At 63.6% G+C, this 12,683-nt stretch overlaps 1 protein-coding gene across 2 annotated transcripts; it reads right to left on the bottom strand.

The window, feature by feature from the left end:
- Window positions 1–469: 469 nt before the first annotated feature.
- LFNG (LFNG O-fucosylpeptide 3-beta-N-acetylglucosaminyltransferase) lies at window positions 470–12,198 on the bottom strand. Of its 2 annotated transcripts, none has more exons than XM_028845505.2 (8): window positions 8,945–12,198; window positions 4,475–4,523; window positions 3,901–4,000; window positions 3,652–3,805; window positions 3,447–3,532; window positions 2,822–2,987; window positions 2,308–2,393; window positions 470–2,085 (listed from the first exon to the last, which is right to left on the bottom strand). In XM_028845505.2, exons 1-8 carry the CDS (start codon window positions 9,374–9,376, stop codon window positions 2,019–2,021), a joined length of 1,140 nt encoding a protein of 379 aa, XP_028701338.2. In that variant the 5' UTR covers window positions 9,377–12,198; the 3' UTR covers window positions 470–2,018. The 2 variants fall into 2 exon arrangements, with proteins under 2 accessions (XP_028701338.2, XP_028701339.2); XM_028845506.2 differs by having other exon boundaries at window positions 2,849–2,987.
- Between the last annotated feature and the right edge of the window lie 485 nt (window positions 12,199–12,683).

Below are 12,683 nucleotides of genomic sequence, written 5' to 3'. Positions count from 1 at the left end.
GGACATCAGCTGCTCCGGGCCTCGGTCTCCCCACCTGTAAAGTGAGGCGATGGTGTGGACTCTGCGAGCTGTGGCAGGAGTGAAGGTGGATAAGGAGGTCCCAGGCCTGGTCATAGGAGTCACTGTCCCTCCTGCAGGGGCTGGGCTCCCCAGTGGCCAGAGCCTTGGGGTTGCGCTCTTGGCTGCGACCTAGAGCCCCCAGCATCCTAGACCTGTTCCTCCCAGAAGCACAGGGCCCACCCACCAGCGGCCACCTGACCCTGGGCGGGCCACACCTGTAGTCACCGGCAGGCAGCTATTGTGACGCCAGGTTTCATTCCAAAACAGTTGTCTCTAAGGGTTTCCTATCTACCTGCTCCATGCGGTGCACCCAAGGCCAAGCCTCCCCTTCACCTGTGTGCCTGACCCCCCTCCCCCAGCTGCCCTGCGGCTTAGGCCCCACCTTCAGCCAAGACCACGACCCCCAGGGTTGCTGCAAAGAGCACCTTTATTCACAGCAAAAGGACGTCACCATAGCAACAACACTTAAATTCCCTGAGAACTTTTCCCTTATCATTCGCTTTCCTAGCTATGTCTTTGCAAAGAGAAAAACGACAAGAAACACACCCCACGGGGCAGGTGAGCCACACTGGGCCCCGCAGGGAGGTGGCAGCTACGCAGGGGGAGGGCAGGGATGGGAGGTTCCAGATGCTGGAACGCATAAATACACAGAGTGCCAGATAGTCCCACTTCAGCTTCAACAACAAAGATGACCCCGAGTTTGGCTTCCGTTTTTTCTGATCCACAGAAAAGATAAGATAAAATAAGACCCTCCCCCACCCCCATCCCCCAAGCAAAAAAACAAGAACACCCTACTTTTTACCCACCCCCTTTCAAAAAAACAGCACAGTAAAAAAATACTGTCACAATATTTACAGACACGCCCACTGTGGGCGACTTGCTCTCTACTTTGGAGAGGAGATTAAATGTTGAGCTCTGACTCACCCTGTCCTGGGGAGGCAAAGGGAAGACCTCTGAGGGGGCCTGGAAGACTCCCCACCCAGAAGAGCTGGAAGGGGAGCCACTGTTTGGACAGCCAGCCACTGGGGGCTTTGTGGGGCCACTGGGGGCTTTGTGGGGCCACTGGGGGCTTTGTGGGGCCACTGGAACTGGGCGGTGGCTACTGTTACTCTAAGCCACAGTGCCCAGGCCAGAAGGAAGGGGATTGGGTCATGCACCCCCAGACCCAGCCTCCCCTGCAATGAACACGGCTCAGTGAGTTGGACTTGGGGCTATGACACAGGAGTCAGGATTTCAGGGCGCAGGTACCCCCAGCACAGAGCTTGTGCTCGGCAGAAAGAGAAAGGCATCTACGCATCCCTGCAAAGTAGCCTGGAGCCCTGCAGCTGCAGAAAGATCCAAAAATCGGTAGGGTGTGCTGGCTCAAGCCTGTAATCCCAGCACTTTGGGAGGCCAAGATGGGCAGATCACGAGATCAGGAGATCAAGACCATCCTGGCTAACACGGTGAAACCCCGTCTCTACTAAAAAAATACCAAAAACTAGCCGGGCGAGGTGGCGGCGCCTGTAGTCCCAGCTACTCAGGAGGCTGAGGCAGGAGAATGGCGGGAACCCAGGAGGCGGAGCTTGCAGTGAGCTGAGATCCGGCCACTGCACTCCAGCCTGGGCAACAGAGCGAGACTCCGTCTCAAAAAAAAAAGGATCCAAAAATCATCAGAGTGGCCTCCAACACACAAATCCTCCCTCCAAGCAGGCCTTGCAGCCCACTGGCTCTCGGAGCAGAGGCACATAAGTGGCACTTGTGCCCGCCCCTCCACAGAGCAGAACTGCCCAGCAGCCTGCTACCTGGGTGGGCATACAGTACACACACACACGCATACACACACACACACATGCACACGCACACGCACAGGCACGGCCCTGGGGGAGCCTCGAATGCCGAGGCCAGGGCAGCGCAACAGGGTCACTGGGCCCTTTGGATACCAGGGGCACCCAGGGGTTGGGTCTCAGCCATGGCTGCTAGAAGATGGCAGTTCGGGGACACCAGGGTGTGTCCGGGTACAGGTGGCAGTGGATGGAGCGGAACCTGTGGGAACAGAGCAGGGGCTGGTCTGTGTGGGTGGCAGGAAGGTGCTGAGCTCCCATTTGCAGTCCCACAGCACTGGCGGCCCCACCCCAAGCAAACAGGACTCCGGGGGGGTCACCTCTGTGTAGAGTCATGCTGCTTAGACCCCGCTGCAGCTCGGCGAGGTCCCCTGATGCCCCTACACCACCCTACGCAAGCCCATCTGGGCCAGCGTTTCCTCACCTGGATGGGTCGGCCTCCACTGAGAAAGGCCCCTTCACGTGGACGGCATTCCGCTTGTTTTCAAACATACCGTAGCTCAGTGTCACCTGTGGGGAGGGGGCGAAGTGATGCAGGGAGGGGCCCTGACATCCCCAGGCCCTGCCCCAGGCTGGCCACACAGCTCTGAGTGAGGCAATGGCCCTGCCTTGGCCTCCCTTGGACCTGGAAGGACACCTGCATTGCACACCCCAGGAATAAGGTCTCAAACTGGGGACCAGCTGGGGCCGGCTGCATCGCCAGCCGTGGGCAAAATACACACAATAGGCGCATCGCAGCGAAGAGAAGAGACGGCAGGCAGGAAAACAAGCCGCCGTAAACAGCTTTCAGCTCATGGCAGGAATGACCCCCCGGCTGACAGTGATGCGCTGCCTGGCCTCCCTGTTTGGAACAGTACCCCCACCCACTGCGCCCCTCTCGGCAGCCACGCATCCCTTCCTGTGCTCCGAGTCCTGGCGGGGCCCGGAGGATGGTGCACCTGCTCGTGGAGCTCTGAGGTGAGCACCTGCTGCAGGTTCTCCAGGTGGGAGTGGAAGAGGCCGCTGCGGATGAGCGGCACGCCCAGCAGGGCCTCCACGATGTAGCCAATGGTGCAGTCATCAGGCAGCCGGATCCGCTCGGCAGTGTTCATGAAGTGACCCCCGCTGTGGGAGGGAAGGGCCCAGACCGGTGAGCAGAGGCAGGAGCCATCTGCTGGGAGCTGGGGAGGCCCCACTAGGCAAAGGCGCTGCACTCAGAGAGGAGCCCTGGAGACAGCTCTGAGCTGCAGCTCCCTCTGCCTCCCCTGGCCACAGCCAGGGCACACTCCCTGCACGGCTCCTGTGCTTGGTGGCTCTCTGTGGTGGGAATCTGGGTGCAGGAAGGAGTCCTGCTGGATGGTGCCTGGGGTGCTCATGGCCCCCCTGGCTGCTCTGAGCAGGTTGGGCTTGGGGGCAGCCGCCATAAACACAGCTGCCCTCTGAAACCCAGAGGGAAGTGGAATATAGACAGTAAATGGAGGAGGAGGCTGGGGACTCCCCGCAGCTGGGAAGATGAACCAAGCCAGGCCCCACGATGGCGAGGAGCCCGGGACCCAGCTGGCCTAACTTGTGCAGGGCACTCACCTGGCCCACGGGCTCATCTTCAGAGCCAGCCCACGACTGATGCAGAAGCCAGCGCCGCCCGTGGCAAACCAGAAGTGGACAGGACGCTGGGAGAAGGGAGAAGGTGTCCTGAGACCCGGGTGCTGCTGCCCCTTGCTGTCCCCCGCCCCACTCCAGGTGTACGCTCCGCGTGGGCGTGGGGGACTGGGAGAGGGCAGGCACTCACCACCTTGTTCTCGCTGACCCGTTCCGTGGCCTGGATGGGCCTGTCCAGGCTGGGCTTGCCGATGTAGATGTCCCGCGTGTGCGGGTAGCTGGCCAGCAGCCGCAGCAGGGCCCGCAGGTTGACGTAGTTGTCATCGTCCACGTGGCAGAACCACCTGAGGACAAGGCAGGGCCATCGGGGGAGGGCATGCCGGGGCGGGCGCTGCCAGGCTCGGGCAGGGAGATGGGGGTCCCCCCGGGCCACACTCACTTCCTGCCGGACTCGATGAAGTGGTCATACTCCACGGCCATCTTGCAGGACAGCGCCTGGCGGCTGTGGGCAGCCGAGCAGTTCGTGATGACCACATTGCCTGTGGACGGGGGAGTGGCTGTGAGTAGGTCTGAGTTGGCTCCCAGAGAGGGGCCTGGCCTGGGGGACGCTGCGGGGCCCAGGGACTCGAGAAGAGACCCCTAGTTCAAGCTGGGCCCGGCCCTAGCCTCCCCCACCCTAGCTCAGGGCTCGGGCCTGCGGACCCTCCCCCAGCCCAGCCCCCTTCCAGGGCGGCCCCGCCCCCGCCCATTCAGGCAGTTTTTTCCCAGCACCCGCCACCTGTTGCCGCTGCCTGGGCTCAAAGGGACCCGGGGGGCTGAATGGGCTTCATTTGCATGAGAATTGGGGGGCCCCGCGTGGTGGGGCGGGACGTGGAGCAAACCCCATGAGTAAACTGCCCTCCTTGTCCTGCCCTTGGTGACCTCTCAGCCCAGAGGAGCCAGGAGGCTGGAGGGGGAGGGTTCCGCTCTGGATGGAGGCCTGGGCCCCCTCCCGCCCCAAGTCCAGGGCTCACCCGTGTGCCTGGCCAGGGCCTCATCTTCCCCGTCAGTGAAGATGAATGTCTGGAAGGAGAAAATCAGCCCTCAGCAGCCAGCCCTTCATCCCCACCCCAGGGCCATCTGTGGGGGCCGGATGGGGCACCCTGGAGTTGCTGCAGCTGCAGCTCTGTCACACTGACACCCACCCTTCTCTGGGCCTTGGTTTCCCCACTCATGCAGAGTAGGGCTCAAGTGCCCCATCTCAGTGCCATCTGGGCCAGGGCTCACGCATTCACTCGCCCTGGGGGTGGGGGATGGGGCCTCACTCCCCAACCTCGACAGCTGCACCCAAGGTCGTCCAGGCACGGTGAGGCACGAGCCAGGTGGTGCGCCTTGCCCGCCCGCCAGGTAACCGGTTCCCGGCCCACCCCGTGCACCTGGCGGGCACACACCCTTATTGACACAGCACCCGGCCTGCCACTTGGAGGCTGCTGGAAAGGCAGGGGACAGGCGGGGTGGCGGGAGGGACAGGCAGAGGAGGTCGGCTTTGGGAAGCCAAGTCTCAATCACTCGGGGTTGGGGACAAAGGCCTTTGCTGGGCGGCTGCCAAGCCCTGGCGGACAAAGGGCCCGGAGGGAGGATGAATCACCAGGCATTGTCCGCCAGCTTTGTCCTGGGCTGGCGGGCGAGGGGCGCCGGGCCGGCCTTAACTCGGCCGAGTTAAGCAGAGTGGCCACACCACCCATTACCATACAGCTGGCCTGGTTAACCGGGCCGAGCTGGGCACGAGGTCCCGCGGGTAGGGTGCAGCCACCAGCAGTGCAGCCCCCACCCCCAGCTGCCCTTTGGGCCAGCACCCCTGTCCTGGATGGCCTGCAGGACAAGTTACCCACTCTGAGCCAAAGCAGCCCTGAAGTTCTGCAAAGTTGCTGACGGTCAGCAGGGTTGTAGCAGGAAACCTCAGGTGTCCCCAGGCCCCCAGTACCCACGCAGCCCAGCACCCCTCCCACTGCTCAGGCAAGGAAACCCAGGCTTGCCCAAGGCCACAGCCCACCTGTGCCAGCACGCGGCCGCCCCCTGCCAGGAGCACTCTGTAGAAGAGGAGGGGGCCGCCAGGGTGGGGCCAGGAGTCGCCAGCGCCCGCCTGGGCCTGCCGGCACACGGGGAGGAATGTTCCTTCCTTTGCCCGGCCCGCCCAGCGCGTGCCGCCCGGCGCACCCTGGCATGGCTGAGTGCAAAACCCAGGGTGTATGGGCAATGCTCTGACCAAGAGACAACCTCCCCATGCCCACCCGGCCTCAGTTTCCTTCCCTGTACACACAGGTCCCGCAGAGGCCCTGGAACACCTTGGTGGTCTCAGATCCTTGTCCAGCCTGACCCAGCCCTGGGCACATGCTGACTCGGGTGAGGCCCAGAGCTAAGGGGGTGGCTGGCTAGGTCTCTGCCTCTCCATGCGTGCACCCCTCCTGCAGCACCCATAGACACCCCAGGGCAGCCGCACGCACAGACTCGCACCCAGCCCCTTGGCCTCCCCAGCATCTCAGCCCAGGAATGCCGTGGGAGGCGGAGGGCCAGCCCCTGCAGACGCTCCGCTGTGCCGCTGGGTTAAAAGGAAAATGCTTTCTTAATGAGATCAAGGGAGGCCTGTTCTCCCGAGATTTGGTGGTGCCCTAAAAACCCAGCCCAAGGCTACAGAGATTAAAGTCACCTTTGTTCAGCTCAGGGAGCAGGGAGGCCTCTAGAACAGCATCTGAGAAGGCGGGGCTGTGGGCTGTGGGGGTGCCGGGCCAACTATCTCCCCACACCTGAACCACCAGGAGGGGAGGAAAAAGGCCTGCCGGGTTATGGGCCTCACCCGCCACTCAGAGCCCCCATCTCCTTTTCTGTAAAATGGGCATAACAGAGCTCGCCTGGGCAGAGAGCAAAGTGCAGAGACAGATTCTCTCCCTTCTCCCTGACAGTCCTGGGAGGGGGGCGCCATTACCAGCTGAGGCACAAGTGGGGAAACTGAGGTCCAGAGAGGTATAGGCACCAGCCTGAGGTCATACCCTGGGGCCGAGGTGGTGCTAGACCAGCCCAGTCCCTGCCCTCTAGGGACCCAGACCCACCAGTGCCACCTAACTTCCCAGATGAAGACGGGGCTGCAGGAGGAAGAGCCGGGTGGATGAGGGTGGATGAGGGTGGATGGGGGTGGGGGGCGGGGGCCGGGGGACACCCACAGGAAGCGGCATTGTTCCTGGAGACGCGATTCAAAGAAACACAGGATGCCAAGTTCTCCCCAGCAATTGTGGCCGCTGCGGTGGCAGCTCGGCAGCCTGGCTGCTCCTGGGAGGGGCGGGGAACCTCTGGGCCAAAGGCCAGGCTCTTCATCCTGGACTCCAGGCCCATCTCGGCGTGGCCCCTGCTGACCAACCGACCCTCCCCCCAGCCACCACTCCAGTTGCTAGAAGTTTCCTGCACAACCCCCACACTGTGGTCATCACCATGCCCGGATGGAGTGCCCTTTCTGGGCACTTTTTTACTCAGTCTAGCTCAAATGGCACCTCCTCCAGGAAGTCTTCCTTCCCTCCCTCCCTTCCCCCAGCATGTGGGTCAGATGCCCACTGTTGCCTCACACAGCGTCTCGGGGATTTCCCCCCACACAGCCCTGACATCTTTCTATCTCCCCCATCAGACCGCGTCTGAGTCATTCCGTGCAGGGCTAGGAGACGGCGGCCCTCTTCTGTGGGTTTCCAGGACCCCTGCCCATCACCCACCACAAGGGGGGCTTTGCTTGCTGTGTGCTGGTGAACTGATGCTGAGGGCCAATTCAACCTTCCCCCTGGTGGGGTGACCCTCCAATAGGGACCTCAGGGCTCAAGGGAGCGATGGCCCCCACCTCGACCCTGAGTGCCCGCCGGGTTCACCCCATGCCTGCAGGCTCTGCCAGTCTCTTACAACATGCTCCTGGAAGGACCATGTTCCCCCATTTCAGAGATGAGAGTAAGGGTCTGAGAAGCTCCAGGTCTTACTCAGGATCACACAGCCCAGCTGAGACCGATAACTGAGACCCTCTGACAACATCCCCTCTGCTGAAGAAAGGTCCCAAATTCCAAGATGGGAGGTGCTCAGAGCTGGTGGCAGCCCAGAGTGGGGCTGAAGGATGCCCAAGGTCACATAGCAGGAAGGCTTGAGCGCTGGGGGTGGGGGGCCAGGCTCAGGGATGGTGCCCCAAAAGGACTGTCAGGAAGAGATGCTGGCGGGGGGGGGGGGCGCTGGCCCCCTCATCGCCAGGCAACCTGAGTGGCCAGCACGCCAGCAGCGGTTCCCACGGAGCGCATAGCTGCACACAAGGGGCCCGACGCCTTTCTCGCTGGAGAAAGGGGCTTTGTTACCTTGCCCAAGGGACCGGCGTGAGAGCCGCCCGGCGCTGGGAATCCTAACGGCCTGGCCGCCAAACAAAACCCACGGCCCCCGCCACCCCCTCCCGCCAGCCCGCTGAGCCCCTGGGAATGGGACGCTGTGTTCCCAGGAGGCTGCCATGGGGTTCCCAGGGCCCCTTCCCCACGCCAGGACCAGAGAGGACCCTGCCCCTCCCCGTCCCCCTCATGACCTCACCAAGCCCTGCTCCCACCCACCCACAGTGCCCCAAAACAGGGCAGTGCCAGGCCAGAAGGCCCTGAGTCTCCCGGGTTTGAGCAGGGAGAAAGGCGTGCGGGGTCTTCCCTGAGCCCCCACCCTTACAGCAAATGCCTCTGCAACTCCCAGCCCAGAGATGCCCCCCTCCACTCCCGACTGCAAGCCCCACACACTGTCCCCATCCCGCCCCAGCCCAACCGTCCTGCTGTGGCCTCGAGGGAAATTTTCAAAGTGGGGTGTGTCTTAATTATGTGTGTGTAAGAAGCTGATGCCCAACTGAAGTGGGTTGTGCCCAAGGTTGCAGGCCTCAGAGACTCCTGCACTGTGCGGGGAGGGTCCCCACACAGACCCCAAACCCGGGGTTCTTTGAGATGTACTCCCCAGGACCCACCAACCAGCAATGATTTCCCTCCCTGCACCTTAACGCAGTGATGAAGAAAAGGCCCAGGGGTCAGAACTCCTCACTTCTCTAAAGGAAGAGCCTTTCTCCCCAGGAAGGGGTCTGAGCTGAGGGTGGATCCGAACAGAATCTGCTTGGGGAAGTTTGAAGGTGTAATGCCCTATGCATGCGCTCCAATGTTTGGGGGTGAGAAGTACCACAGGGCACCAACCCCAAGCACTAGAGACTGGTGTAGGGTCCTGCAGCCATCCAGGACTCTGGAGCTGGACAGGGGGTGAGGCCCCGGGGACAGTCACACAACTGTAACGGGAAATTGGCCCCAGCAGGCAAACTGGCTGCACCGGGGTGCACTGGCGTCGCCGCCCCCAGATGGCCCTAGTGGTTGGATGGGGATGCAGCCTGGCCCCCACGCGACGCTGCCACCAACTGGACCAGACGGTGGGGCCCCGCCCCGCCCGCCCATCCTTCCAGGCCGCCGGGGGCTCACCATCTCCTTGTGGCGCGAGATCCAGGTCTCCAGCAGCAGGTCGAGGCGCGCGCGGTGGAACTTTTTGGTGGTCTTGACAGCGATGAAGACGTCTCGGGGCGCGAGCGGCTCGGCCAGGGGACGCGGGTGGCTGTCGGCGGGGCGGGGGGAGGCCCCGGGGGGCGGGCCCGCGTCTCTGCGCGCGCGAGTGAGCAGGCTGAAGTACTCGGACAGACTGTGCACCTCGCGGGCCAGCGCCCCGGGCGCCGCCGCCGCCGCCCCCAGCCCAGGCGCCGGGGCAGCCCCTGCGGGGCCCGCCAGGCTGCGCAGCGGGCGCCGGCCTCGCTCGGCGGGCAGCGGGGGCGGCGGCGGATCCGCAGTGAGCACTAGCAGGCAGGCGAGCAGCGCGCCAGCCAGCGCCAGCAGCAGGCGCCGGCCGCAGCGCTTGAGCATGGTGTGGCGGCGGCCGCGCGGCGCGCCCTGCCCCGTGCGCCTGCCGTGCACCGCCCCGAGGCCCCTAGCTCCGGCGGCGCAGTACAGCAGCGCAGCGCGAGCGCCCGGAGCTCTTAAACCTCCCCGCCCCGGTCCCGCCCCCGCGCGCTCATTGGCTCCCTGGCTCGGGGGCGGGGCCTCGCGCCAGTCGAGGCTCCAGGCCTGCAGACCCACGTGGGGCCGCGGCTGGGGGCTGGGAACGACCCAGAGAGCGCAACGGCCCCGCCCCCGGCGCGCACGTGCACGCCCCGCCCTCCTCGGGTAGCCCCTGCGGGTTGCTGAGGGGCTTGGGGACTTGGGCCCGGCCGGCGCCGGTGTCCCTGAAGAGGAAATCTAGCCTGGCCAGCGCCGGGCGGGGATGCACCGGGCGTCCGCGCACGGGAGGGGCGCACCCTTGGCGCAGCGGGCAGGGTGCTGGGCCCCGGGCTCAGGGCTCCGACGGACCGCGGGGGACATCCTACTTCCTCGCTGTGCCCTTCCCCTCCTGAGCCCGGCTTCCTCCCCTTGGGACGCAGCAGGCCCTGCAAACTGGGGTGGCGACTGGGTCTTCCCGAGCGCTCGGTTCAGGGGAGCCGTTATTTGTACAGAGCAAGAGCTTGGCCACCTGTGCTGCAGGTGGGGACACGAGGTTCTGGCGAGAAAGCACCAGAACCAAATTCCACTCCTTCCTCCTGGGCTAATTTCCTCGAGTCCCGGCCCTCCGTCGGGCGGGTTGGCTCCCCGAAATCCTCAGGCGCCCCGTGGCGAGGAGAAACGAAGGCCGCCACTTCCCTCGCCCGATGAAAGGCCGCCTTCTATCCCATTTGGTCTCCTTGCGCTCGGGCCAGATGCGGCCCAGCTGTGCGCCCTCCCGGCCCGCCTCCCCGGCACACGGCCCCCACCCCCGGCCCTTCCCACGGGCCCGGGCCCGGGCCCGCCCCTCGCACGAGCGGGGGCGGCAGGAATGCGCGCCGGCAGCCGAGGGTGAGGGGCGAGGGGCCCGGAAGTGGCCAAGGGTCCCCTGAGCAGGGTGTGAGCCCCCTGCCCTCCACGTCCTCCGGAAGCGTGGACGGGCGTGGCTCTGCGCGTGGCTGCGCTGCCTTCCCGTGCCCTCCTAAGCACGGTCTCTGCGACCACCACGACCACCATCGCCACCACCAGCGTGGCTAAACTGCTCCCCTCGGACGCTGACAGTTATGTTCACGCCTGAGATGGCATTTTAAATTATTTAAGTGCCCCTTGGCGCTCCTCTCCTTTCCTCTACCTGAACGTCAGCCGCAAGACAGCAGCGACCTCATGTCATCCCGACCTGGAACAGGTTTTGGGACATCGTAGGTGCTCTGAAAAAATTCACTGGATAAGTGTCTGGCCCCACTGTCAGACCCCCTCTAAGGACGATATAGCCCATTTGCTCTTAGGGCCCCAGGGGCCCCACCCCTAGCCCCTGTACCGGCTGGGCGGTGTGGGGGATGGGGGTTCCCAGGCCTCTTCCTGGCCCCAGGTAATTAGCAGTCACCACCTCCGAAGGCAGATGCCCCAGCAGATGGTGCTGGCTGTGCCCAAGTGACAAGTCTCCCATGGCGTCACCTCCTGCCATAAACCCCTCCCCGATCAGCCAGAGCCTAGCCCTGGAGCCTCCAGGCAGCTGGAGAGGCTTGAGGGTGAGGCGGGGAGAAAGGACCCAGTGGCTGGGTTGGCTGCCCCCACAAAAGTCAGCTGAGCCCCAGGCCAGCCCCAGCCTCCGGACTGAGGGGTCTCCATGCCCCCACGTGCTTCACACCGATCACTTCAGCCTCTCCCATATCTGCATTGTTTCAGAGAGGGAGCCATCTCTTCCCTGGATCGCTTAGGCAGCGTCCACTCCTGTCCCACCCACACCTATCCTATTTGCTTTGCTTATTCTCCACGCTAGGATCATAGCCACTCACACACCCACATGAAGAACAAAACCCTCCATAGCTCTCCACTGGCTGAGTTCAAGTCCCGCCTGATGTCCACACACCTCGTGACTTAGTCCTAGCTCTGTTTCTTGAGGCCCAATCCCTCCTCATTCCCCAGCAGCCAAGCATGACCAAGCCCCCAAATCTTTGGATGGGCTGTGCTTTGTATCTGGACTTTACATCAGTGGCACCGATGGTGGGTGCCGTGCCACCCTGCACCCCACCTGACAAGGTGCTGTGAGTCCGTCTCTCCACAGTTCCCAGGCCAGGGGGTGGGACTTCCTGCCCTGAGCCCCCCACCACCCCTGCTCCCCAACTACCCCTGACTGCGGTGCCTTTGACCCAGCAGGTCGTGGGAGCAAGGTGCCCATTGTACAGAAAGCAAGGGGGATATTGTGCCAAGGGAGTGACTATACAGAGGTGAATGGCCCAGCCTGGCAGGGGCACATGCATAGAACTGGGTACGGAGGTTCCGCGTCTCTGTGTGGTCAGGAATGGAGGAGTGGGGGACCTGATGCTGCTGCCTGTCTGGAAGCAGCGGGAGGAAGCTTTACAGCATTCTTGTGGGGGCCGCAGGCTTTGGCAAGAGTGAATCAATTTCTTTGCTGTCAGGAGAATGGAATTTCATGGTGACTCCTTGAGGTCTGAAAACTGTTGAGGGGGTGGCCCGTCTAGCCACCCCCGCCTGCTTCCCCAGGCTCAGCTTCAGCCTGAAACACTCCCCTCCCCCTCCAGACCCCAGGTCTCCCTCTAGGGGCCCGCTGGGCCATACAGCCCTGCTAGGGAAGTGGGCTGTGGGACGGTGCTCAGCCCTGGACAGGACAAGGGGAGCTGGGGAGAGGACAGAGAGGGCTGACCGGGTTGCCAGGGAAGCCTCTTGGGGTCGTAGGGTCCTGGGGAAGAGGGGCTGGGGGTAGAGGCTGCCCCAGGGTCCAGCCTGCCTTCCAAACCCAGAGGGGCCACTTCTCAGCTTTAAGACCTTGAACCTGTGATGTTACTCCCCAAGCCTCAGTTTCCCCACTTGTAACACAAGGATGACATACCATCCAGACCAGGCAGACCAGCTCTGGCCCTGGCACATGGCTTCATGGGCTTCTTGGACCCCAGCCTTCCCCTCCGCAGGGCCCCTCCACCAGTCCCAGTTTGGGGCTCCAGGGCAGCTGGGTGCACGAATGGCCCAAGAGACCTGCCTGCTGAGGTCAGGTGGAGAGCAGGCGCATGGGGCCAGGACCTACATGACCAGGGGCCCTACCCTCCTCCCCGAGCCACATCAGGCTGAGACAGTGTTCTGTCCCCATGAGTCCAGGCCTCCCCTACCTGCCAGGGCTCAGCCCAGGGATCTCCTGCTG

The sequence above is a fragment of the Macaca mulatta genome, chromosome 3 (assembly GCF_049350105.2).
Source record: "Macaca mulatta isolate MMU2019108-1 chromosome 3, T2T-MMU8v2.0, whole genome shotgun sequence".
Classification (NCBI taxonomy): Eukaryota; Metazoa; Chordata; class Mammalia; order Primates; family Cercopithecidae; genus Macaca; species Macaca mulatta.
This window is presented reverse-complemented; position numbering and strand designations above follow the sequence as displayed.